Source organism: Trachinotus anak, unplaced genomic scaffold, assembly GCF_046630095.1.
Source record: "Trachinotus anak isolate AG129_WGS33_773 ecotype Australia unplaced genomic scaffold, CSIRO_AGI_Tana_v1 ptg000019l, whole genome shotgun sequence".
NCBI classification, from domain to species: Eukaryota; Metazoa; Chordata; class Actinopteri; order Carangiformes; family Carangidae; genus Trachinotus; species Trachinotus anak.
This window is the reverse complement of record NW_027273870.1, coordinates 15,168,607-15,194,892: the sequence shown is the minus strand read 5'-3', so window position 1 is coordinate 15,194,892 and position 26,286 is coordinate 15,168,607. Positions and strand designations below refer to the sequence as shown.

At 41.6% G+C, this 26,286-nt stretch overlaps 1 protein-coding gene across 7 annotated transcripts in view; it reads left to right on the top strand.

The window, feature by feature from the left end:
• The window catches only part of ptprdb (protein tyrosine phosphatase receptor type Db), a 145,153-nt gene that overhangs the window by 98,958 nt on the left and 19,909 nt on the right, over positions 1-26,286 (top strand). For 2 of the 7 annotated variants that reach the window (XM_071503780.1, XM_071503779.1), the window contains 21 exons: positions 3,269-3,457; positions 8,971-9,081; positions 10,777-11,046; positions 11,971-12,080; positions 12,621-12,818; positions 13,157-13,282; positions 13,444-13,591; positions 13,806-13,951; positions 14,185-14,329; positions 15,242-15,544; positions 16,753-16,946; positions 17,967-17,993; positions 18,659-18,776; positions 19,064-19,651; positions 20,064-20,158; positions 20,748-21,004; positions 22,523-22,613; positions 23,283-23,507; positions 23,616-23,776; positions 25,807-25,919; positions 26,043-26,084. In XM_071503780.1, coding sequence (XP_071359881.1) covers positions 3,269-3,457; positions 8,971-9,081; positions 10,777-11,046; positions 11,971-12,080; positions 12,621-12,818; positions 13,157-13,282; positions 13,444-13,591; positions 13,806-13,951; positions 14,185-14,329; positions 15,242-15,544; positions 16,753-16,946; positions 17,967-17,993; positions 18,659-18,776; positions 19,064-19,651; positions 20,064-20,158; positions 20,748-21,004; positions 22,523-22,613; positions 23,283-23,507; positions 23,616-23,776; positions 25,807-25,919; positions 26,043-26,084 — 3,657 coding nt within the window. The remainder of the gene's footprint in view (positions 1-3,268; positions 3,458-8,970; positions 9,082-10,776; positions 11,047-11,970; positions 12,081-12,620; positions 12,819-13,156; positions 13,283-13,443; positions 13,592-13,805; positions 13,952-14,184; positions 14,330-15,241; positions 15,545-16,752; positions 16,947-17,966; positions 17,994-18,658; positions 18,777-19,063; positions 19,652-20,063; positions 20,159-20,747; positions 21,005-22,522; positions 22,614-23,282; positions 23,508-23,615; positions 23,777-25,806; positions 25,920-26,042; positions 26,085-26,286) is intronic. The other 5 variants (XM_071503782.1, XM_071503781.1, XM_071503787.1 and 2 more) reach the window with 5 other exon arrangements.

Below are 26,286 nucleotides of genomic sequence, written 5' to 3'. Positions count from 1 at the left end.
GTGCATCATCCCGTTCAATCAACCCTCAAACACTTTCACTTCTATCCCTTCACACCTTGTCAGGTTTAAATAAAAAAAGCTTGTCTTTTTTTGTCAGCACCAGTGTGTGTGTGTGTGTGTGTGTGTGTGTGTGTGCACATCTGTATATGTACATGTGAGCGTGCATTTTCATCCAGTGCATGTGCATTTCCTGTGCTTTTGGCTGTCTACGTTTGCACATTCCTGCACTCTTCTGCCCACACATGACATGTGTGCAACTCTTCTTTGTGCGCGTGTGAGTGGTTGTATGATGGGTAGCATTCTCACTGTGCATCCTCAGTGCTCATTTAGGTGTCCCACCCCAGGTAGATGAAATAGAATGCATTATTCCTGCCTATGAGGGCTCAGCTTTGAAGTAAGCGTTTGCATAATGAAAGGGAAGAGAATCAGGATTGTTATGCTGCATGGGTCCCTTGTGCTCTCCCTTTCTTTCCGTCTGTTTTTCTCTTGCTGTCTCCCATTGTTTTCCTGTCTGTCTCTCTTTCTTTGTCTCACACTATTTTATTCTGCTCTCTACTCTTTCTCTTTTTATTTTATTTTTTTGCACTTTTGCCCTCCTTCGCCACTCGCCCACACAGACACACTCACACACACAAACACCTTCTCATCTTGTTCTCTTGGTTTATCATGTCTGTGTTTCCATTTGTTGGGAGTTGTGATTGATTGAAACCGGAGCTGTTAAAAGGCCACACACACGCTCGCGAAGCCAGTGTCTCACGATCTGTCGGCTATGGTTCGATGGGCTAGTACCAGAATTAGCATCTCCTTGGCGAGGTTCAGCGCTAGGATTTCCCGTTAATGAGGCTCTCTGTGGTTTAGAAGGATAAAGTCACAAGGGATTCTGGGTAAAAAAAAAAAAATTGGGGGAAAAATTAAAATAGACTACATCAGAAACACATGCTCCTTGCTGGTCCGTGCTTTTTCACCATGTCTACCTTCATCCACTTTTTTATGGATGAGTCATGAATCTGACATTTTACTTCGTAGTTTCAAAGTGCAGCCTTGACCAAAGTTAAGAATTTGTTTCTTAAAAGCTGATTTTCTCTGAACCGTATTTTATTCCAAGAATGAATACAGTTATCTTTTCAGTTTCAGATTGAGTTATGTCGCCTTTGATTCCCCTACCTCCTTGTTCCCTCCCTTCTCTTAAGTCTCTCACTTGAGCTGAATGAAGTTGGCCTGCTGCCTTTGATTTCCTCTATCATAGTGGAATGACTCCTCATGTTTGATTTAATTGCCTCGGAGGTCTGTGGTATCACATTTGATTTGCCATCCCAAAAGGGTGCGAGTCCCAGTGGATGTGTCTTTATTGGACTCGTCTATTTGATTTTATGCAAGGGGTGAACTCCCAAAGAGGTGCGTTTTGCAATAGACTCAGCTGGACAAAAAGTGTAGCTGAACTGCTCCGGATTCCCAGCAGAATAGACAGTATTTGATTTTCAATTGATTCTTATTCAAAGATGGTTGCCCAAAGCTTTAGTGAGGTAGTTTGTCAGATGGAATGAAATGTTACTTATTCTATTTGACCTCATTATTGGATTTTTCAAAAGTCTTGCCTCCAGGCTCAAGGCTCATGCAAAACATATTTTGACTCTAAACTGAATCTAAATTTGACTCTTGCATTTGACCAGCCAAGTTCCCTCCAAACCTTTTCACACTGCAATAGTTACTCAGGGAAGTTCGGTGTTAGTTCGGGACTTATGTTATCTCTTATACTGAACACAGATATCTGCCTCACTGCTACTGTGGCTCGGATTCACAGGTAATAGAACTAAGGAGTGAACAGGTTAATTTAAAGGGTAAGTTTGTCATTTTGGCAAATACACAAATTCGCTTTCTTGCAAGAGTTACAGAAGATGAGATGGTTGATACCACTCTCACATCTGTGCAGTAAATATGAAGCTAAAGCCAGTTAGCTTAGCATAACAGAACACAGCAGCCTGGTTGGGCAGAGTGTTTGTTTAATCTGCACACAAACCAAAACGTCCTTCCATCCATCCATTTTCTATACAGCTTATCCGAAACAGGTGGGGGCTGGAGCCAATCCCAGCTGACATTGGGCGAGGGCAGGGTACACCCTGGACAGGTCTATCACAGGGCACAAACCAAAATTATAAATCCACAGTTACAATAATGGAAAAAAAATATCCACCAGGACTTTAACATTGCTGCATTCATTGTAAAAAAAAAAAAAATGCATTTGTATGAACAGTTACAAACTTTTACAAGGCTTTTATCACAGAGCAAAATGTTCCAGCCTGGTTGTAATGAAATTAAATATAATTTTGTTTTGTCTGTCATATCAGTCATGGATGTGGAGCCTAATGAACTCACTATTTTTATCTACCTAATAAAATAAAAAGTAGGCAATCTGGCAACACTGATGACAGGAAGCATTAGTAGGAGGAAAAATGATGTCAAGCTAATTAAAAAATTGGTTGTAGCCATGATAAGGTGACATAATATACTGTAATGTCAAAGCTGACGGGACATTTCCATGTTCAAGGCTTTGTGTGAATTTCCCCTCAGGGTGAAGCTGGACATTGTAATATTAAGATATTATCCTCCTTTATCCTGTGTGAAAGGTAGTTCTTACTAATCCTCATGCATGAGGGTGTCCTATTGGCTTGTGCAGAGAAGTGACACAGTGTGCCGGTGATTCCCAACGAACGGCAGTTGTACAACACAGGGTAGTTCTGCAGTTAGTGGCCGGTATGTAGAAATATACACACAGATATGATTACAAATTGATTGATATATTTATTATTTACAATAAGCTGTAATCTAACAGTTTATTGTAAGGTTAGGTTGGGTGATCAGGGCAGTGACCTGAGTCAGCAGTGGGACCTGAAGACCATGTGCTATGATTGAAATTAAGCAGAGGTCCAAATAAAAGCAATGACGGCTATAAATGTGTTGACATTTCTTCCACTACAAGTTGTGCTAAAAGCAAACCTGACCAAATCCACGTAAAAAAGACCAATCCTAAACATCAATGTTTCCAGTATAACTATATCTTGTATGAAAATTGTGTTAACTATCCACTTTTTGAAATTGAATAGTTTTAAATAACATCCACTTTAACTAAAATCCATTCAGATGGGGGTATTTGAGACATAGGGAGTCAGAGAGATGAAAGGGTACTTTAGCTGTGGGAGTACAGCACAGAAAAGGTTGTGAACCACTGCTCTGTGCTACCAAGCTGAAGATGTGTTTTTGATCTTTGCAGAGGACCAGCTGCCCTCGGGGTTCCCCACCATAGACATGGGTCCCCAGCTGAAAGTGGTGGAGCGTTCTCGGACCGCCACCATGCTCTGTGCTGCTAGCGGTAACCCTGACCCAGAAATTACCTGGTTCAAGGATTTCCTGCCGGTCAACACGTCCAATAACAATGGACGAATCAAGCAGCTCCGCTCAGGTAACCAGTTCTTTTATCCCTCTGTTCTTTCCCTTTCCCTTCAATCCTGGCTTTTATTTCTACCTTAAGGTTTCTTCCCCTCTACTTTGTTTTTATCCCTTTTACAAAATCCTCTGTCTTTTCCCACCCAATCCATTTTTTATTTCTCTCTTCCTGCAAAGTTTCTGTTATTTTTGCCCTCGTTCACCCCATTTTGTTATTGCCGTTCCACACTCCTCCTGCCGTGGTTACTGGCTGTGTTTCTCAGCTGCCCCTCTCTGCTGCTGCTGCTGTGCTATGATGTGACTGTGTATGGTTGCCAACCCCTCTAAGCTCCTCAAGGCCTTTAAAAGTGAACTCCCATCTTTTTCTCTGCGAACTCTCTGAGGTCTTTCTGTGCAAATCACCATCACGAACGGTTTAATTTTTCACTTACTAAAAACATTATAAAATATTTGTAACAACACGCATCAGTGCGCTTCATGTCTCTAGTCATATCTCAGCGAATTTCTCCACTGGCAGAATTTGCAAGGTGAACCCAGGTGATGGTGGCATGTACTGGGGGAGTGGCCTCCCTAAGATAGCTCACTGCTGTGACTAAACAATCAAGTAACCTTTGGTTTTCCCTTATTTCCTGGAAAGTGTGTCTTGCGTGGGTGTGAAGTTAACTCACAGACATTTGATCCACATTTTTTTGAGGAAATACACTGATAGAATTGGTCAAACTAAAAAACGCACGACAAAAAAATCTGTTCAAATCAACCCACTCAATCCATTTCAGGTAGTTTTTCTATAGCCACAGTAGTGTGTCAAATCCAAACTTGTTTTAGCAAAGTCCCCTCCCCTCCTCAGTCCTCCTTCTGCTTCCAGGGACCCAAAACCCCCCTTTTCTTGTGATTGGACACCCAACTCTCTGCCTTCTTTAAGGACAACAACCTCTTTGCTTCTGTCCCTGTTTTTTTTTTAATTCTCTGGCTCAACCCTTAACAGCCTGCTCAGACTCCCTGTTTGACCTTTATTGTACAGATTGTACAGAATAAAAAAAATGTATGATAAGGAATAGAAAAATTGTCACAACTTAAAATGTCACATATTTTAGCCTTGATTCTTCTGTGTAATTATTACAAAATTGACTTTTATGATTCTTTTAAGCACAAGGTTTTGTGGAAATAATCAATATCCATGACTTTTTTTTTTTTTTTTTTTTTTTTTGGAGTTCCTGTGATTTTTCAAGGTGTTTCTACTAAGTCAACTCCTCTGTGTAACCAACGGTCCGATTGTAATGCCATGTCTATGCTGTTTCTTTTCTCTCTGTATCTTTTTAACCACAGAGTCCTTTGGTAAGTGCTTCTGTTCCAAGGCCCACACCCTCACTGTCCACTTCTCTATATACTGTTCACTAATGTTGCTACTGTCGCTGCTGCTTTTCACCTTTGCAAATGTTGAGGTGTTATTAAAATGCATGGCATGCATTTTACTAACAGTCATACAAACAGAAACAGAAACACAAAGATAATGTGAAAATGCAAACACACAGAAACAAAGAGAAATACACACCCAACTCTGCAGACACCCATACATTACATTGTTTTGGAGAAATAAACATACTATAGATGCTACAAACTGGATGTAAACACACACATGGACATGCATACTCATGTACAAACACACACACAACTCTGTCACCCTTCACCTGTGCACCTGCAGCCTTTCCACACCCAAAGAATTGCAATAACTTTATCCTCACACTCACCTATTTACTTTTCCACTCCTTCACTTATTCAATTATTCTGTCCCTCACTCACTCACCCCCTCACTCACTCGGTCATTCACTCACCCACTTACTCTGTCCGCTCTGCTGTGTAGAGTTACCAGTCAATAAGCCATCAGCTACAGATGGCTGTCAGGTAGACCTCTGGTGGAGCCACTGGAAGGAAATCAATAGCTGCCAGGTTTCAGACTTGTAGACGTTCGCCGCACAGTGTAGTATGTGGACTATATACTGAACTTGGTTACTCCAGTGTAGAAAATAGCAGACTGCTGTGGACATGTGCAGTTTTTTACATGAGGGTAATAAAGCTAGACAAGAGTATGGTATTTCAGAAAATCCACTCTTCAATTCTTTTACACTGTTGTATAAATCTTTTTGTGATATTCGGTCATTTTTCCATGAACTGCTATTTTCAGTTAATGAAAAATGAACCAAAGAAATTTCTGTTTCTTTGACGACATTCACTTGGTCAGTGATTTCCTTCTTTTACTATAGAGAACATATCTGGAATATACAGTACATGTTTACAAGTGTGTGATCACTATAGCTTAGACGTTTTCCTGTTGAGCTGAAGAGATTAATCCATTAGTCATTGGCAGAAAATTTGTTTGAGGCAATTTTGATTGTCGATTAATCAATTAAATAATTTTTCAAGCAAAACTACCCAACAGTCTCTGCTCCCAGCTCCTTCTGTGTGAGGAATTGCTGCTTTTTCTATGAATTCTCTCTTTTATTCCTTTGTAGACTATGTATTTTTTTTTTTTGTGCTTGGGACTGTTTGTTGCACAAAACAAGCAATTTGAAGACATCACATTGGGCACATTGTGATCAATTTTAACCACTCTCTGGCATATTATTAACCAATTGATTTACTGAGAAAATAGCAGGCAGATCAAACAATGATGAAAATAAACAGCAGATAAAATTGAGAAGTATGGTTTACATTTTCTATTAGTTGCTATGTTATATGCAAGCGCCTCCGCCGTTTCAAGTGTTGATTGTAAAAAAATATGAAATTGTTTTGCAGCCGCAAATTCAAACACAACAGTCTGGGCGTCTAGTGTGAGTCTATTGTCTCCATCCTCTCCTGAGAGGGACCTCTCTCAGTTTGACTGAGATTGGTCAATTTAAGGTATTGAGTCCACAATCACACCCTTGCTCGCTGTTTCTGAGGGGCTGAGACATCGACTTGACATTTACTGCTGATGCTTTAGATTGTTGACAATTTCTCTGCTGTCACACTCAGTTGTGGCCCCAGCAGAAGGATTTTGACTTGAGACAATGAAAGTCTACCTTTTGCCAGTTACACACACAGAAAAACAAACAAAGAAAAACAAAAAAAAGATACAAATACAGTTTAGGAAAAAATGGCATTTTTTTTTTAAAGATGTGTTTAAGTGTTGGAGGGTGGATTTTTCCTTTAGCAACATTTACACAAACAACACAACAGTAATATGTGTTGAACTACTTTAATCAATAAACTCTTCTACTATTAGGATTAAACTTTGGTTTGACCGACATGGAGGACAAGAGCAGGTTAAGACGCAGGGCAGTTAAGTCCACTTACAGTCTCAGTCCACCTCTTAGAGACCCAGCTGAGAGCAGCGCAGACACTTCCCCACTCCTACAGCCACATCTGCCCCTGCTGCAAGTCAATGAAGTCAAATCAATAATCCATCTCCTTATAGCTCTGTCACTCTGTCTCTCTAGTATCTGTCTTTCTCTTCTCAGGCTTATTCTGTCTTTATTTATTCTGCCTTTTTCTTCTCCTTCCTCCTCCTCTCACTCTCTAAGGATCTATATTTTGAGTCTTTCTCTCTAATTTGATTCTTCTTCTTTCAAAGTTACCCCCAGCCCCCCAACCCCCAACCCCCACCCCCAACCCCCAAGTCCCTGCCTCCCGTATCCCCTTCCCCTTCTGTGGTACTAACATTTTCTTCTTCTTCTCCTTCTCTAATCTCGTGCATTCATTGCCCACTCAGGTGGCACGCCCATACGAGGTAAGACTGCTGGGAGGACCAACATGACACAGTGGCCCGATTCCTTTTCAACCCCTGGTTCCTGCTTGTCTCACAGATCTTAAAAAAACAAAACAAAAAAAACGAACAAACAAAAAAAACACCAAAGCAGCAGCTCTGGATGGGTTCATCCATGTGGTCTTTAGTCCAAAAGACTCCAGATTCTGCCACATTGGTCTGACCCATCCAGCTGCTTCAGATCTGCAGCAGGCGCAAGAGGGGGAATTGGAATTGAGCGAGCAATTCATTATACTATGACTTTTAATCACCTCCCCTCTTCTCGTCTTTCATCCTCTCTTCATCCGTTCATTTTTCCATCTCAGCCTCAACGGTCACCCTATAACACAGAAATCCATCGCTTCCCTCCTCACCATATCGTGGTCTCTCTTCTGTATTCATCAGTTTAACGTCATTTAGCTTTTTACATATTCTTTGTTTCCAATCTAAAGCATGATGGGTTTACAACTTGTTTTTGGTTTTTTTGTTGCTTAGTTTGAGGTAACGAAGCATACTATCACTTTTACCTCTGTTTCTTAGCTTTTTTAATTTTTTTATGACCTGATTTTCCTTTCTTTTTTTCTTTTTTCTTTTTTTTTTGTGGGGGCTTTGACCTAAGCTTGGCCCAGCCTCTCTTTCTACCTTGTCTATATTTGCCCAATCAAACGTCCCACTTTTGTTTTCCCTCCCAGCTGTTATTCGCTCAGCCTGAAAAGTCCAGATGGCGAAGACTCAGACACACTTGCAGACATTAGTGTGCGCACACACACACATAAACACACAAACCTGCACACACACACACACACACACGCACACACACATGCATTTCTTCATGGTTTTTTACCATTACTTTCTCTTTCTCTCTCCCATTACTGATAAAAAGCCCCAAACAACCACTTTTTTGATAAAGTTTTTATGGGCGCTTTTTTGCCTTACCACACCATCTTTAAAGAACCTCTGGTTGACTTTTTTGACAGTTTTTCTATTTTCAGGGAGCCAGAAAGCATCGGTCCCTTCCCAAGGCTTTGCGTATGTCGTTCCTTTTTGTTTTTTATCTGTTGCCGTTGATGGAGGTCGGTTGATGTCTTTACCTCCTTATTGGGTGTGTTTTTAAAATGACGTCACACTCCTGATCCCATTGGTGGATCCGAAAGGGTTGGGGATGCCTTATTGCCATGGCAATATCTTTGTCAAATTTTATCCTTGAAAACTGAAACATGATTTGCTCCCTAATATAACTGCATCTCAATTTTCAGCAAAGAATTTTGTAAACGCTGTATTTGTGACTGGATTTCTCAACATTTTGGCTGCTTGGTTTGTTTGTTTCTGCCTTGCATGAAGACAACATGTTCTCCGTTTTTATAGGCTTTGTATCAGAGCTTTTTTTTTTTTTGTCTTCCTTCTTTTTGTTGTCTTCCCATTTCCAAATCAGGAAGCTGACCCCTGTTTTAGGCAGAGTCTTGCTGACAGTGGTAGAAACTTGCTAATGTCTCCCTGTAGACTCGGCTCCTTTTTTAGCCCCTTGTTCTTCATACAGAGTTCAGCGTGTTTTTGCTGAAAACCTCAGATTCATTTACCCTTTCTGCAGTTTTTACCATTTATATGTTGATGTATTTATGGACCCAGTTATCTGATGTCGTCCAGTTTTGTGTGATTGCTCTTTCTTCCTCTCTATCTTTCTGTGTGACTCTCTCTCTCTCTCCCTACTCTACCTTCTACTCTTCCTCTCCATCCCTCCATCCATCCAGGTGCCCTCCAGATAGAGATGAGTGAGGAGTCAGACCAGGGGAAGTATGAGTGTGTTGCCACCAACAGCGATGGGACACGCTATTCCACCCCAGCTAACCTCTATGTCCGAGGTAAGCGAGGGTTTCAAACCAGCCACCAGCCAGTTCAATTAGAGCTCTTAGGATCACATTGATAATGTATGTGCAGTCTGGAACATCTCTTCAGAGAATATATTCATATGATGTTGTTTTTTTTTTTACCTAGACACCTTCTTTTAGGAATGTGCGTTTATCATATTAATGCAATGTGATGCTATTAAACTTTCTATGTTTTATAATTCTTTATCTGTAGAGTCATAAAACAGGATGGTTCTTAAATGAGAGCTCCTCTATGTCAAGTTAAGGCTGGGCTGAATGTTTCACTCAGGCTATTAATCTCTCTGCCCTCCCCTCTTAGCCTTTAGACCTCTGAGAAAAAAACCAAATCATTGTCTGGTTAGGACTTGTGTTTCTCCCCAAATCTGACAGGCATCTCACTTCCTCAGGCACTGTTTCCTTCAGCACAGACACACACACACACACACACAACACACAACACACACTCATGCCCACCAAATGTTTGCATCTTAGAGACATTTTTATTCCTGGGGCCTTTTGCTCTGTTGTCTGCCCCCAGCCCCCCCACCACCACCATCCCCACCCAAAAAAAAAAAAAAAGGAAAAAGGAAAAGAAAAAGAAAAAAGCTTTAAACAGCGCAGCATGCTTTTCTGACTTCAACATCACTCCCGGGGATACGGAATAAACACACACACGACTGGATGCACACACAAAAACACACTATGTCATTCGCTAAAAATATATATATATATATATATATATATAAATACATGCGCACGCTCGCACAGAAACACACAAACAGCACAGAGTCAGTGATGTGCGTCTAACAGTGCTTGCAGGGCCAGTAAAATCTTGCGGTGCTGCTCAGTGAGTGTTTGACAGGCGGTCTATGGAGACAGCCGCCAGTGGAAGGCTTTCACCGACACACTGGCCATTTATGGCCTCTGTTTTTATTCTCTCTTTCCTCTCCTCATTTCTCTCTTTCTCTCTCTTCCCTTTTCTCTTTGGCTTTCCCTCTGTCTGTTGCCACCTTGCCGTGCTCCTTTGTCTAACTTGTTTTCTCTGTCTCCTGTCTCTTCTCTGATATTTTCCATTTTTTCCCTCCTCCTCCTCCTCTTCTTCCTCCTCCTCCTCCCGTCGTGCTCTGTCCTACCTCCCTCTGCAGAGCTGCGAGAAGGTTGGTACTGTAACAACTGTGTGGCTCTTTTGAGTCTCTCCCAAGTATTTTCTTTTCTTCCATTAAACTGCCATTTGTGTTTGTGTGTCCCGGCTGTTTTATGTGTGGTACTGAAGGTTTAAACCTGCCTGTACAGTTTACTCCTTTGAGATATACTGTACCCTGAGTTCTTCTTTTCTCTTTTATCCCTGTGAGTGCATGTGTGTTTGCTGTGAGGTTTTTTTGTGAGCATCTTTTGTGTTTCAGTTCATAAAATATTTATTGAAGCACACCTAAAAACACCATGAATAAAACATTTTGATATCACATGCGCTCTAGTGGTGATGTATCAGACTGTCTGAATGCTTGCAGTCTTCTTTGAATGCCATAAAACTTCATCTCAGAGCGCATGGCACTACAAAAAGATAATCATCCCCCAGCGTATAGACCCTGATTGTTATCCACTGTACTGCACTCTGCTGAACAACACTGTCATGAATTTCTAAACATCTATCTTCTTCTGCCTTCCTGCTTTCATTGCCATCTGGTCCAGTGCGCCGTGTCCCCCCTCGCTTCTCCATCCCCCCAGCAGACAGCGAGATCATGCCAGGGGGGAACGTCAACATCACCTGTGTGGCAGTGGGCTCACCGATGCCCTATGTGAAGTGGATGTTGGGAGCAGAGGACCTGACACCCGAGGACGACATGCCCATCGGCCGCAACGTCCTGGAGCTGACGGACGTGCGCCAGTCCAACAATTACACGTGTGTCGCCATGTCGACGCTAGGCGTGATTGAGGCGGTGTCACAGATTATTGTGAAAGGTGAGTTCATCTGCATGTATGTGAGGAGGCTCATGGGTGAGGAGAGGAAAGGAGAATGTGTGAATAGAAGAGGCAGTGATGGTTTGGCCTTGCCTTGAGTGTGAGACTTTGGTTATTGACTTCATTCAAAAGTGTTTTTAAGGAGACAATACCACAGCGTCTTCTGTCTGTGAATGGGCCCTTGATGTGTAGAAATCACATCAAGGAGAAATAAAAAGTCAAGACAGGTGAAGTAATTGTCCTTTATGAGTGCTCTCATTATACATACATACACAGAATATGTGAATAAACAGCGTAGATCATTTGTAAATAAAGTCAGAAATACAGAGGAAATAAGGAAAATTCTCTTTGTTACAATAAATTAAAATAATAAAGAAGAAAGACTTCTAACTTCTTGGAATGGAAAGGAAATATTTTTGGTGTTTTGTTACATATTTGATTTATATTGTAGGAATTCTACAAGAAATTGGTCTGCTGTCTCCTCTTTTTATGTTTCACTCTGGCCACAGAATCGTTTTTCTCTGACTGCTGTTTTCTATGCCAACCCCATTTCGATGTTATCACCGAGTCTGTATTTAGTTTGTCAGTATACAAGGTTTTTAATTTGGATTACATATGGGGCAAGTTGAAACTGTCTTTGAAGTGATAGATAACAAGAACTGACAGGATTTATTTTGTCCAGTTGTCGAACTAATTTAGTTCATAATTGTTTTTCTAATTGTTGTGGAGAGATTATGGACATGGCGTCTGTCTGATTCTGAGCTCATGCCATCATTAAACTGTTTCCAACTTTTTCAGTCAGTACAAGTTTAAAGTTGCATAATTTGACTTTTTTGGGGTTTTTTTTGTTTTTGTTTTTGTTTTTAAATTATAAAGGGACAGTGCACTGCTACTACTCTCTCTCTCTCTCTATCTCCCTCCTAGCTCTGCCAAAGGCTCCCGGAACCCCTGTGGTGACGGAGAGAACTGCAACAAGCATCACACTCACCTGGGATTCTGGCAACCCTGAACCCGTCTCCTACTATATCATACAGGTGTGTGACGGACATTCAAGCACGTGCACAGTCCCTGTTACCCGTGCACTACCTACCGCACAGCATTGCTGCATGTGCACACAGGTTTCAGGAGACACAGAACTTCAGAGGGCCAGAGCTTCACTACGTTTTTATATGACCATAAACTGTTATTAACAGCCTAAATCACTGAGTACGGCTGCAAAAGACAAGGGCCTCTTGTCTCTCCTGATAGTAATAAAATTGCTCAAATGAAATTCTGGTGTCTTGTGAGTGCTCCTTACCCACACAGAGCAATGAAATGAAATGTAAGAATGAAACACAAACTGCTTAAACAGCAGTGACTAAAGACTTCATTCACAAAAACCAGGACACCTACACTAAATATGTGGTATCTCTTAATTCGTGCATGTTTTGGCATAAATCTTGGTTCGTAGAAAACAGAATGCTGTTTGGAGCTTATTAATAAAACTGTCTGTGTATTACTGTAGAGAGCTTCCTGAGAGCTAATGCAGCTTTAAATGAACATATTCTCCCTCTCCGTTCTCTCTTCCTCTCCAGCACCGTGCCAAAGGCTCAGAGGACCCATATAAAGAGATTGACGGCATCGCCACGACGCGCTACAGCGTTGGTGGCCTCAGCCCTTACTCCCACTACGACTTTCGGGTGGCAGCCGTTAACACCATCGGCCAGGGCCCCTCCAGCGAGGTGGTGGAGGCTCGCACAGCCGAACAGGCCCCCTCCTCGCCTCCTCGACAGGTCTGCATGCCTTGATTTCAAAGCTGAAGTTGTCACAGTACAGTAATAAATGTGTTTTTAGAGATGAAAAACAAGTTGCCTTTTTTGTCCAAAGCTTATGTCAATCTGTTTTTTTTTTTTTTTTTCAAGCTACGTTGTTATACAATATAATTACTTGCCTGTTGTTTTGAGGGACAATTGTAGAATATTACATAAATCCTTATTTCAGTGTGCAATTTTCAAATAATAGCTTCAAGTTACTTTCAGTTCTCAAAAAGATAACCTAACTTCTTTCAACCAAACTTTGTGCATTTTACCCCAGCGCAGTGTTGCTGAAGTTCTCCCTGTTCACCCTGCAGGTCAGAGGCCGTATGCTGAGTACAACAACAGCAATCATCCACTGGGATGAACCAGAGGAACCTAACGGACAGGTGGTCGGTTACAGAGTTTACTACACCTTAGACAACACGCTGCCAGTCAACCAGGTGTGCACCCGTGTCTGCATGGTTTCATCTAACTTTGTTGTTACTTTTTATTAACCACAGCTGACTGATAACTTGTGTTGTCTGTGTGTATCTAATACATGAGTGTGCATCTGTGTGTCAACTTGCATTCATGCATTGTGCCGCGTGTCTGTATTGTGCAGTGGGAGAAGCAGATGGTGCGTAGCGCCAACTTCATCACCATCCAGGGTTTGACTCCTAACAAGACTTATTACATCAGAGTGTTGGCCTTCACGTCCGTAGGGGACGGACCCCTGTCCCAGGACCTGCAGATTATAGCCAAAACTGGAGGTAAGAGATGAATGTCAGGTTGTGTGTGTGTGTGTGTGTGTGTGTGAGCACATACAGTATTTGACAGATAAACAGTGCAGCACTGAAAATGTGTGTACTCATAATCCTGTAAGAAAATCACAAGCATCAACCAAACAGCATCTGCAAGAGTAAAAGAAAATACGTGTGATCTTACTTATCTTTTTACTAATCATGGTTTTCTGTCACTCTGTAGTTCCATCCCAACCATCAGAATTTAAGGGTGAGGCCAAGTCTGAGACCAGTATCCTGTTGTCCTGGGTAGCCCCACCCCAAGGTGGCCCAGACAATCAGATCACAGGATATGAACTGGTCTACCGACGAGCTGACGACACGGAGGAGGTAAGACTGAAGGGAGGGACTCCATTCTTCACTTTGGATTTGTAGCTGAGAGAACTTTTATGTATGGTCAGATGGATTATAACAGATTAAAGGACAGATGTATGACTTGAGGGATGGTTAGGCAGACAAAAGATGAAGATCTCGATATTAAAAGTGAACTGAAAAGTCCATGCTGTTTTTTTAAACACCCTGTTTCAACCTGACGTCCTCCTGTTGTCTTCATGTCACTTCAGAAGAAAATGAGCTTTGAGCCGACCACCTCCTACCTGCTGAAGAACCTGAAGCCTTTCTCCGCTTACACCTTCCAGCTGGCAGCCAGGAGCAAGCATGGAATTGGGGCATATACCAATGAAGTGTCCATCGATACACCACAGACGCGTAGGTCTAACCGCACACACTGCTGTGTGTGTGTGTGTGTGTGTGTGTGTGAAAGATTTTGAATTTTGACAATGCAAAAATGACAATTGACACAAAAACTGAACCAGATACTGTATATATAAACTGTATATAATTCAAGAGCTGACCATCATGAATTTGTATGTCACAAACAGTATTTGCTAAAAAAAAAAATATTTGGCAGTTGCATTGTTGCTTTTTGCATTGTCACAAAAAAGGGGCCGCCATGAATCCAGACTTTAACTGACCTCAGATTTGATATTTCAACAAATATAGCACCAGATGACTTATGATGTCCGCAACTTAACTCCAGAGAAAGTTTTTCTGCAGATACATTATCAAGCAATTAAAACTGATTGCAAATACTTTATTTGTTGGCCATCAACCTGAGGTCTGTGAGAGAGTCAGTAAAAACAAGGTAAGAAGCCAGAAATTTGTAGATAGAGATGATGAGAACTCCATCATGGATCAAGCACAGAGGCTTGGGTAGGCTGTAAGGACAAGTAAGTTATGGGAAGGTATGTTTGTGTGTTAAAGGTCTAGTCAGTGTTTTTGTGTTGCATCTCTTTTAAGTCATTCACTCGTTTTCATTAATCAAGCATTTCTACCAGAGCAGAAGTTGACACCCATCATTCAGTATTTTTGTTCAGCCATCTTGCTTTCTAGTCACAGGGTCATTTTTCGAACAAGCTTCAGTTCTCCAGTGTTTTGTTTTCATTTTATGTTTCTTTGTCTTTTGTTCTCTGTCTCTCGTCTGCTCAATTTCATCCCCATTCCTCAACGGCAAACCTCACTCCCTCACCTCTCCACCCACCAATAACAACTCGCACACACGACCAAATAACATTTACCCAAACAACCCCTGACTGTGCTTCCTCAAAACTGGCCAATCAGTTCCTTCAGCACCTCCCCAGGACATCACATGCACCAGTCCCAGTTCTACCAGCATCCTGGTAAGTTGGGGTCCACCACCTCTGGAGTTTCAGAACGGCATCATTACAGGATACTCCATCCAGTACTCCACTACAGAGGGGAACAAAACGTCTAAAAGAATTGATGGAATTCCTCCGGAAAGTTCTCCCTATCTCCTGGAAAACTTGGAGAAATGGACTGAGTATGGCATAACGGTACGAGCGCAGACGGAAGCTGGGGATGGACCAGAAAGTTTACAGCTGCTTATCCGCACGGAGGAGGACGGTATGTTCCAAAACAAACCCCATGCCTGTCTTAGGATGGTCCGCCCCACTAACAATGGTTACCTCTAACTCACTTAACATAGCACTAATGAGCTCAAAGCAGCCTAAACTAACAGCAAGCTTCTTCCACTGGCCAGTTAAGGCATTTTGTCTATTCTTGAGATGCTGTCTAAACGGATGATGCATTTAAGAACTATTGTCAGACCCTCCAGTTTGGAAAACCTCTCCTTTATCCCTTCATAACTGGCAGAAACCTCCAATATCCGGAAAGCTCCTCCTGCTACTCCCTCACCGCTGCTCTCTCTTACAACCCTTTTTTCTCCAGCAGCCATTTTTATCCTCTTTTTTTTTTACCAGCATCTTTTATCCACACTTTCCCCCTTCTTATAAAATCCCCTGTTTTTTGGGAAAAGGTGTGGTTGGGATTTCACTGTCTTAGGATAACAAGATTCCCCACTAACAATACCAAAACAAACCCTTTGGCTGTAGCTGTACCTCGGCCTTTCCTCACCTTGGCTTTTCTTACTGACCCTCTGTCATTCCAACTCCTCTCCAGTTCCTTCACAACTATTTGAATATCTTGTAGCTAACTTTTAATCGATTTATTTTATTGTGCCTAGAGCAATTTGTAATATTTTTAGCGATACCTTTTGATATTCATGCTCATTCTCCTCATCTCTGCACTAAGAAATTTTCCTGACTCCAGCTTTCTTTAGAGTGCTTATGCATGGGTCAGTCAGATAGCAAGAGGTGGTTGGAGTTTTTTTTTCTTTGAGCACTTTTTTTTCTTTTTGTGAGAAGTGTAGTTCTTGGCAGCACGAGAGAGGTTTTTCTTGATAACAGTATTTTCTCTTTGACTGCCTGCCACTGTTAATCTGCCCCTGGCAACAAATCCTTTTCTATCCGCCATTCTTATCTTTCTCTACATTTGCTTCTTATCCGCCACTGCTTTTTTCCTCCATGTTTTTCCTCAAGCACTCTCATTTTTAACTATTTTGACTTTTTTCAGACATCAGTGCAGTTTTAGACTTTTTGGAGGGTTGTATTTTTTAATTTTTTTCAGCTCTTGAATACTTTTTTACCTCCCCCTAAAAACAATCTATTTTTGATTAGCACAAAAAATTTCACTAAAGTGAAAGGCCTTTACTTGAGAGGTTTGCGTGCCCATCATCTGTGACTCTTGACCTCTATCCCAAAATGCATTTTTAGTTCCAAGTGGTCCTCCGCGAGGGGTGGAGGCAGAGACTGTGAACGCTTCGGCCATTAGGGTGAAATGGCGAGCACCAACACCTGAACGGCAGCACGGTCAGATCAGAGGCTACCAAATCCACTATGTGAGGATGAACTACGGCGAGCCTCAGGGTCAGCCCTTCATTAAGGACATCCTCATAGAGGACTCACAGGTAACACTAACATATACTCTCACCGTATAATCAAATGAACTGTGTCAAGACTGTTTTATTAATACCTAGTAATACCCTAAGAAATATTTAATTAGTTTATTTTGAATTGTAGTTCGAAGAAATTATAACTTTGTCCCAATTCATGGGTTTACGTGGATATGTTTCTCAGATGAGAGAGCCAGCATGTGGCCATCTGGTTATTACTATAGATAAGATAAACATTTTGCCTGATTTTTTTCTCATTCTTTGTCTGTACAATTGCACAACACACAGTGCAGCAATCTGTTGCAGCAATCTGTCATCATTTCCATATCAACATCTTCTATGACTCACAGGACTGTGCTAAAAATAATTATTCATAATGAATGATCAGCAAACAAATACTGAGCAGAAAACTTCCATAAGATTGTTTAAAGGAATATTTCGACAGAGACGATCAATAGGCTGTCACATGCACATCTGTCCATCTGCTATAGTTGGTAGACTGCTGGCTTAGCTTAGAATAAAGACTGGAAACAGGAGGAGCAGCTAGCCTGAGGTTGCCCAAAAAAAAAAATCACCTGTTAACTATTTAACATGTAATGTCTGGTTTGTTTACTCAAACTGATTTTACGCTTAAGTTTTGCAAGCTACAGATGCTGTTTCTAGTCTTTATGCTAACCAGCTGCTGTAGCCTCACATGTGCTGAACAAATGAGGGTGACATTAATCGTTCTCTCTCTCTTACTCTTGCTTAAAAAAAAGCAAATAAGCGTATTTCCCAAAATGTCGAACTACTTCTTTAAAATAAAATACATTTTGAAATTAAATTAATTTGATCATATTGCTGTCCAGGAAAGATTATGCACCTCTATCTGTTTATACCTGCACAATAAGTTATAGTTCTATTGCCGTAAAAGATGGTGCATGTGACTTAAGTGTAGAGAAGACACAAATGACGTCTTTTAGACTTTATCCCAAATATTAAGAATTGTGTGTTTCTCTCCTTTTTCTCTTTTCTCTATGCTGTGCCATCGTTCAGTGGGAATATGGTGACTCAACTGAATATGTGAGTAAATCTTTATTTAAGACTATTAATTAATAAAAAATTATAATAATAATAAAGCATGGAGGGTAGAGGAGTCATATTTAAGATATTGCAGCTGTAAAATGTGCAGAATTTGGACAAGAACAAGGGCTTAAAACCCAAAAAAGCCAGCCAGTTTTCATTTACATTCTGGACCCTGGGAAAACACATAGATAACTGATGATGTGAGTAACTTGTGGAAAATGCCAAAATATTTTGATTATGCTTACCACAGGCCAGGAAATGAAGAAAATACCATGTTGTTATTGAGATGGAGAGAAATCTAAATGACTGTTGAGTGTCATTTTGTGTAGAGAGTGGCCCATATTTTGAGCCTGTTGAGATCAATTGATATGGTTCTTTTGAGTTATGCTACATTTCCCATAAGCAGTAGCCAGGTGAGCAATGAAAGAAAGAAAATAACTTCAAAATGTAATTCCTGGCCTGAGAAAAGAGCTGAATAACTGTCTGCACCGGTACACTGTCAGAAGAAAGCACAGAGTTGTAGCTTTTTTGCACAGAGGGTGCATTTTTTTCACTGGTTTTGACCTAGACTTTTTTATTAAATTGAAGTCCTGGTCATTGTCCTGAGGGCACATAAAAGTAGTTGCCTTTTACAGCCGACACTGCTTTTTGTTGTCCTGCAGGAGGTCGTTCTTGGAGACCTGAAGGCAGACACTTCCTACTCTGTATCAGTGGGGGCTTACACTGCCAAAGGCGATGGTGCTCGCAGCAAACCTGTTACAGTCTGCACTGCCCTGCCACGTAAGTGTGTCCACACTAAATCTTACACAGACATACTGAAAGACATAGAGCTAAAAAACCACACACAAATACACATAACACAGCAATGAGCTTTGGGACAATGGTACTACTAGAGGCCATTAAATCACCGAATTGGTTTGTCTCACTCTGTCACACCTTGCTGTGCCAGTAAGAAGCCAGTCACTTGGTGCCATATTGACCAGATTTTGCTTGAGGTTATAAGTAATGTGCTTTGCAATTATCCTCTAATTATCTCTTCATTATTCTCTCTCTGTTTCCCTCTCTAGTGCCTGAGAAACCCAAACTGATGGTGAGTGCCACTGATTCAGGTACTGCTCTGCTTCAGTGGTATCCACCACCAAATCCACCCACCCCACTCCTGGGGTACCGCCTCACCTTTGGCCGCATCGACGTCCTTCCCTTTACGGTGGTGGAGTTCCCCAGCAAGGAGAACCGCTACACCGCCCAGGACATCCACAAAGGAGCTAACTATGTGTTCAGGCTCTCTGCCCGTAATAAAATGGGCTATGGAGAGGACGCAGTAAAGGAGGTGACTACTCCAGAGGACGCCCCCAGTGGATACCCAGAAAATATCATCTCTGAGGAAGCTTCTGCCACCTCCCTCCAGCTGGCATGGAAATCAGTCCCTCTGATCGAGCAAAATGGGAAAATTGCAAAGTACTCGGTCCTGTACAAGGATATAAACAGTCGAGGGAACGCCTCAGAAGTTGTGGTGCCCGCTCCTGGGTCCAGTGTGTTGTTGGAGGGTCTGAGTCCCGATACTGTGTATGATGTCAGGGTGTGCGCATTCACAGCTGTTGGCCCTGGGCCGTACAGCCCCAGTGTCCAGTTTAGGACGCAGCGGCTAGACCAAGGTAGGACTCGCACTCTATTTATACCAACCCATCTTCATTGCTCAGGACGCAAGACGCGCTTCCTAACAGCACAACTGTGCATATATTGTCCCACATGCGCACGCACACTCAGACACACAACATCTGATGACAGCATCCTACGTGTCCTTTTTTGTTGTCTTGTCACTGTAGTCTTAGACCCAACGTCCTTTTCCCAAATCAAGGTAAGAGTCTTGGGTCTTGGGCAAGTATCCCTGTCCAGTCACACTCACTGTATGTTGAACAGAGCAGATAGTTAGCTTGAGACTGGTACTAGAGTGATACACAGGTAAGGCCATTATGTTTGGTTCAGCAGAGAGATTAAATGAGACCGTGGAATCATATTCATGTTTTTTGTTTCCTTCTTTTATTTTTCTCTTCTGCTGTATCTTAGTTTTTGCCACCAACTTCAGAGTAAAAGCAGCCATGAAGAACTCTGTTCTGCTGTCCTGGGAGATCCGAGACAAGAACCCTGCCCAACCCTTCACCGTAAGTGCATTTGCACTTTGCCATTTAGATATAGTTTTATATACAAAATGGAATTCGAATAATAGCCCGGGCTCAAATGGTGTACAAACAAATAAAGCCAGGTCAGAAATAAAGGCTAAAGGAGGTTTTTAAAATGGTTTTACAATGGTTCACTTCCTAATTTCAAAATAATGGATTGTATCATTTCCAACTATTTTGCCCAGTTTTCTTGGTGTTAAGCTGCTGTTGATGAAACTCTGCTTCTCTTGTCTGTTAGCTGATAAGCCTGCAGGGACATAAATGGATTATGTTCTTTGGGCTGCTGGAACACTTTTAATGTAAAATAAATAGAGGATGTGTTTAGTTTGCATTAACACCAAACAGCACCAAAAGCAAACTGTAGAGGCTTTGTGCCTCAGATATACATATAAAACAGGGAAAAGTGAAGTTAAGGACAGACAGTCTTTGATAACAGCTCAAATATATCTATTTCCCTCTATGCAGGTAAATTAAAGTACTTTTATTATGTACAAACAAGAGTTTGTAGCATTGATTTAGCCTGCATAGTGTTAGATATAACGCTCAATGATGTGAACCACCCCTTGTCCAGATCCTGTATGGAAAAGGCCAGTCTGTTGAGGTGGACGGCAAGCAAACTCAGAAGCTGATCACTGGATTGGAGCCAGACACTCAGTACTCCTTTCTGCTCACCAACCGGGCCAACAGCGCCGGGGGCCTGCAGCACCGTGTCACTGCCACCACGGCCCCGGACATCCTGAAGACCAAACCTACCGTGGTGGGAAAAACTAACGCAGACGGCATGGTGACTGTGCAGCTACCAACTGTGCAGACCACAGCCAAAGTCAGGTAGAGATGGAGGACAGAGTGAGGGATGTTAATGAGCGTGTTAAACAACTGGTTTAGTTTAATGAACAGGTGTGAGTGTTGTGATAAATGCAGAATTGGCTCCAGTTAGGTCGTTGTGAAATGAGTTGTTCTGTAGACCGTGAGAGGTAATTTCACTATTTCCTCCTGTTGCTGCTTTTCATTTATTGGTCTATCAGGAGGGATTTCTCTGAGCTGGCAGCAAAGCAATAGTCTGAGAACTCCCACAACAGGCCGAATGAAAGCACAAAGCTGATAATCTTATCTGTTTTTTGTAACCAAGAACAAATATAGACACCAAGAGGAAGCACTCCTTCTTATTCATCCTTGAAGCACAGCCAGAGTCTCTCCACATGCTACTCACTCGTGCTCAGAGCCATTTTCCTGCAATTTGTCTCTGTCACCTCACAAGTGTTTCAGGGTGTTTTTGAGTCCCAAACAGTATTTTTCTCTTTTAGTCCCAGTCTTTCCCAGCTTAGGTGACTTGATCCAAGATAGTAACAAAAACTGTTGTTTTTTTTTTTGATTAGCTTTTTGGATCAATTTATCTCTGCAAAATTTCCAGATTTAAGGACATACCATTTTATTTTGCTGGCTCTTTCTGCTAGAGAGCAACAACAAGTTCTCATTTTCTCACATTTGGCCGAAAGGAAGCTACTTTCTGCTGTGCCACACAGTACTGTCAGCACAGTGAATGTTTAAGTGTCGACATGGAGCACTGGAGCGAGTCATCTGCCGAGGACACATGGATGATTTTTGGTGTCTCTGCCCTCATTCCTCGACGGGTTCTTGTGGTCTGACTGCTACTGAAAATTCCCTTCCTTCAGTGATATTATTGTCTCTGTTGAACACGTGGCTGCAGACAGGTTCCAAAAACAACCACACTGTTGGACTTACGGTGACGTGTCACAGCTGCTGCTGCTACATGAGAAGACTTATACCACTCTCATGTTTATATAGCACTTGAAACAGCTAGCTGGCTTTGCCTACAAGCACCTCTTAAGCTCTGTAATTAAACGACTCGATTAAACTAACTAAACGAAGAAGATATAGTGTTTTCCCTTTACACAGAGCTAGTCTACATGTTACTACCCCTGTTTTCTAGGTTATATGCTAAGCTAAGCTAACGGGCGGCTGGCTGTATATTCATATGTAATGCACAGCTGTGATACTGGTATCAATCTTCTCGTCTAATTCCCCGAAAAAAGGAAATAAGTGAAAAATAGCTGAATTGATATAGCAAATCGCTTTACAGTTTCACACACTCACACTGTTGGTAGTGAGCTACCATGCAAGGTGCTGGTCTGACCATCAAGACCAACTTTGGTCTCAGTTGCCCAAGAGCACATGGATAAAGCACAGCCACAAACACGCTGAAATTTGTTTATTTCAAAAAAATTGTGATTTATTCCTTTTACTGTCAAAGCACTGATGGTATATTGGTATATCCATGGTATATTTTCCTGAGTGTAAACCCACTGCACGCATGCTATATTTCAGGGGTTACTATGTGGTGGTGGTGCCACTGAAGAAGCAGAGAGGAAAGTTCCTGAATCCCTGGGAGGAGCCTGATCAGATGAACCTGGACGAGGTAAAATGAAGAGCTTATTGATTGGTAATAGTGATGTTCTGTGAAGATGATCAGTATTAAATGTGATTAGGAGTAGATACACGAATAGGTGACATGTATAGCGTAATGCTGTAATAAGGCTATATAAACAAGATTAGGTGACATAAACAAAGATATGTGCTGAGCCTCGTGGCAAGGTTTTCTGCCTCAGTTATATCAGACTGTTTGTACCATATTATATAAAGGTGACCTGTTCAGTCCAAAAAAAGATTGGTCTGGCTATGCAAGACTAATCCAAACAATACTTTCACGTGCCATTTCCCATCTAATTCCACTTCCTGCTTTTTTCTAAAGACTTCATCTTCATTCTTACCTTATTATGCTGTTCTGAAAGCACATCCATGTGTGAGATTAGTTTCAATAGAGTTTTTATGGTGCCCACTCTCTCAATGGCTAAATGTGGCAGCAATTCAGTTGATGATGGAGACATTTGTGCGAAGGTGATATTTCTCCATACAGCCCATTTTTCTTTCACTGTTGAGGCTTTTATTCCACCATTTTCTATCATTTATCATCTTTTAAACTCTTTGCTACCTTTGTTTCAGTTCTCTAATTCCTCCTTGGTCCTGCCCTTTTCCCCTCTCCTCTCTTTGTCCATGTAAACCCGTTCCCTGTTTTCTTTCCTCTCAGCTCCTGAAAGAGATCAACAGGACAAGTGTCAGTCGTGCCCTTCGCATCCGCAGACAGGCTGGCCAATCAGATCCCAGGGCCTATGTCACTGCTCACTTTAAGACCCTCCCCCTGGAGTTCACGCTAGGCGACGGACGAAACTATGGTGACTTCCGCAACCGTCCACTGCAGAATGGACAGGAGTATGTGTTTTTTGTGCTCGCGCTGCTAGACCTCTCAGAGAATGTGAGTAACAACAAAACAAACACACTCTAACACATAGTTCATCCATCTGAAAGCAATTTCGTCTAATTTATGTGTGGAAATGCACAATTAAACCATCTCTTCCTGCAGACCATGTATGCCACTAGTCCTTACTCTGACCCCGTGACCTCACTGGATGTGGATCCCAAGCCAATGGTTGACGAAGAGGAGGGCCTGCTGTGGGTTGTGGGGCCTGTCCTGGCTGTGATCTTCATTGTCTGCATCGTCATCGCCATTCTCCTCTTCAAGAGGTAAAGACAGCATCATGAAGCCAGGAAGAAAAAAAAAAACAGTTTAATAAATCACTGGATTAGTGAGAGCAGGAGAAAGGAAATCAACAAGACAAGGTCTGCTTAGTGTCGGCTGGTTTCAGCGCTTTATCTTTTTGTTTCACTGCTGCTCTCTGTGCTCACATATATAGTATTTGAATATAGCTGTTTTCATTTACATGTGTACTTGTTTCTGTTGTCAGACAACAGAGCAAGTATGAAATAGTGACTGGTTAACATATCATCATTAAGACCACATGTTAACCAGCAGTCAGCTCCAAGCCATGTCCAAGCTGCTGCTCTTCTGCTGCAAAAATCCTGAGTTTATAACCACAGTGTCTCATATGTGCATTACAAGTCGCTAGGTTTGTCGATAGCTACTTTTTTTTTTTTTTTTTTTTTCAAAAAAGGAGCCTGACAATGAAAACTGTTGTGGATCTGCTGTAAAGACTCCTGATGCCATTAGATAGGTTGTCTTGCCTCAAGCAGCAGTTTTCAATTCACCTTTAACAAAACAAGGTCGTAAACAAAAGCTGAGCAAAGCCAGGTTGGTTCATTATGTGCATTGATTACTTATGGAACATACAAGGCTTACATTAAGGTATATTTATTGCTCCTCCGCAATGAGGCAATGAGACTATAAACATCTCAATCTTTTACTAATCATGGCTGAATTTAGCTCACAGGTTCTTGTAGCGATGCCAGTGTTTGCTGTGTGATCTGTTTTTAAATCTATACACAGGGAGAAAAGTTAGCTAACAGAGCAGAAAAGAGAAGATAACATTATCGCTCAATAGCATAATTCATGATAATTATCTGGTCTTCTAGCTAGAGCTTTGTTAACGCACACAAATAATTGCTGCAACCAATGTGGCATAGCAAAATTATTAACCTTGATGGTAATGATTTAAAGTTCATAAGCCCTGGAGTGTAACCTGTGGTGGTCTGCAGCCATTAGTGTCTCACTTGGAGCTGAGATGCACTTTGTTATGTTTCCTGCATGTTATTATGTAGGGGATGTCACAGTGTGAGAGTGTGCTGGGTGACAATGGTTAGGCAGCGTTGTGTGAAAACCAAAGATGAAGTTTTTGTCATTTTGATTTATATTCCACGGCTCATCCTCATGTCTACAGGAAGTGCTGTTTTAAATATCTAACATAAACTATAAGAATGTGATTACTCTTAGTGAGAGGGAGAGAATGATGAGTTCGGCATAGCTTTAGTCCCTGATGTTTTTTGATTGGACACTAATGTTATTCATCCTTGTCTGTTCTTTTATCTGCCCCTCTCCCTGTTTGGATCCAGCAAACCTGACAGGTAAACAAACACTATCTATTACCATTTCCTCTGTCCTAAAGGGATATTTTCCTTGCAAAGCCTTTGCAAAGAATACTATAGATAATAGAGTAGATGCCAATAGAGTCGGGATTATCCTGATGTTTCTCTGATGGTTGTATATTAACCTGTAGTGTACTGTCTAAATTGTACACTGAGAGTTGTACAATTTAACCAGTGCACTGGATAAAGATGTGGGCATAAAATCACTTTGTAAATATTCAGAGTAGGAAGCAGTGGTCATGGCGCTGCATGAGGTTTTTCATTTTGATAGCCTTAATGTCGCTTCTAACTTCAGAGGAGACTAACAAAAGGAGACACCCACCCTCATCTCAGACAATGAGCTGGCCATTAACATATAAAAAGCTGCAACACCAAACCCGCAGTCAGCCAAACCTCTGTTAGAATATGAAACAGAGAAGTTTCCTTAGAAGTACAGCTATTCCTGTAAATGTTCAACTAACGATGTTAAGTGGGAAGCAGTGGTTTCTCCAAAGTTCAACACTCACATTACTGTGGTCCATTCATTTCAATACAAACCCCCCCAAATTGAGGTTATGCTTAAGTTTACAAATCCCACTTTTCCCAGCCTCCCAGTGTTTTTTCATGCTGGGAAAAGGGTTCGGTTTATCAGGTAGAGGTACATGTAAATGCTGTCTGTTGATGTGTTATTCCAGAAAAAGAGCTGAGGCCGAAGGCAGGAAGGGCAGTTTTCCTTGCAGCAAAGCCATGTCATCTCACCATCCCACTGATCCCGTGGAGCTACGCAGAATTAACTTCCAGACTCCAGGTAGACTGGACACTCGTGAACACACGTACACACAAACACACAGTGTAGTTGGATCTGTGATTTCCTGAGTATTAGATGTGTCTGTGTGAACAGGATTAACCCTGGTGTTGTTTCCCTTTTCAGCCTACCGTGTATCAGTGTACCGTGGTTATCGGCGTTTGTCAAGTTAGTTGGTCTTAGTCCACCATAGAGCTCCTTTTTCTCTCTGTCATCATTATTCTTTCTTTCTTTCTTTCTTTCTTTCTTTCTTTCTTTCTTTCTTTCTTTCTTTCTTTCCTTCTTTCCTTCTTTCCTTCCTTTCCCATTTTTCATGCTAACTAACCGTCCATCCCAAATAGGATGAAGCTGCTTGAATTGACAACATTTC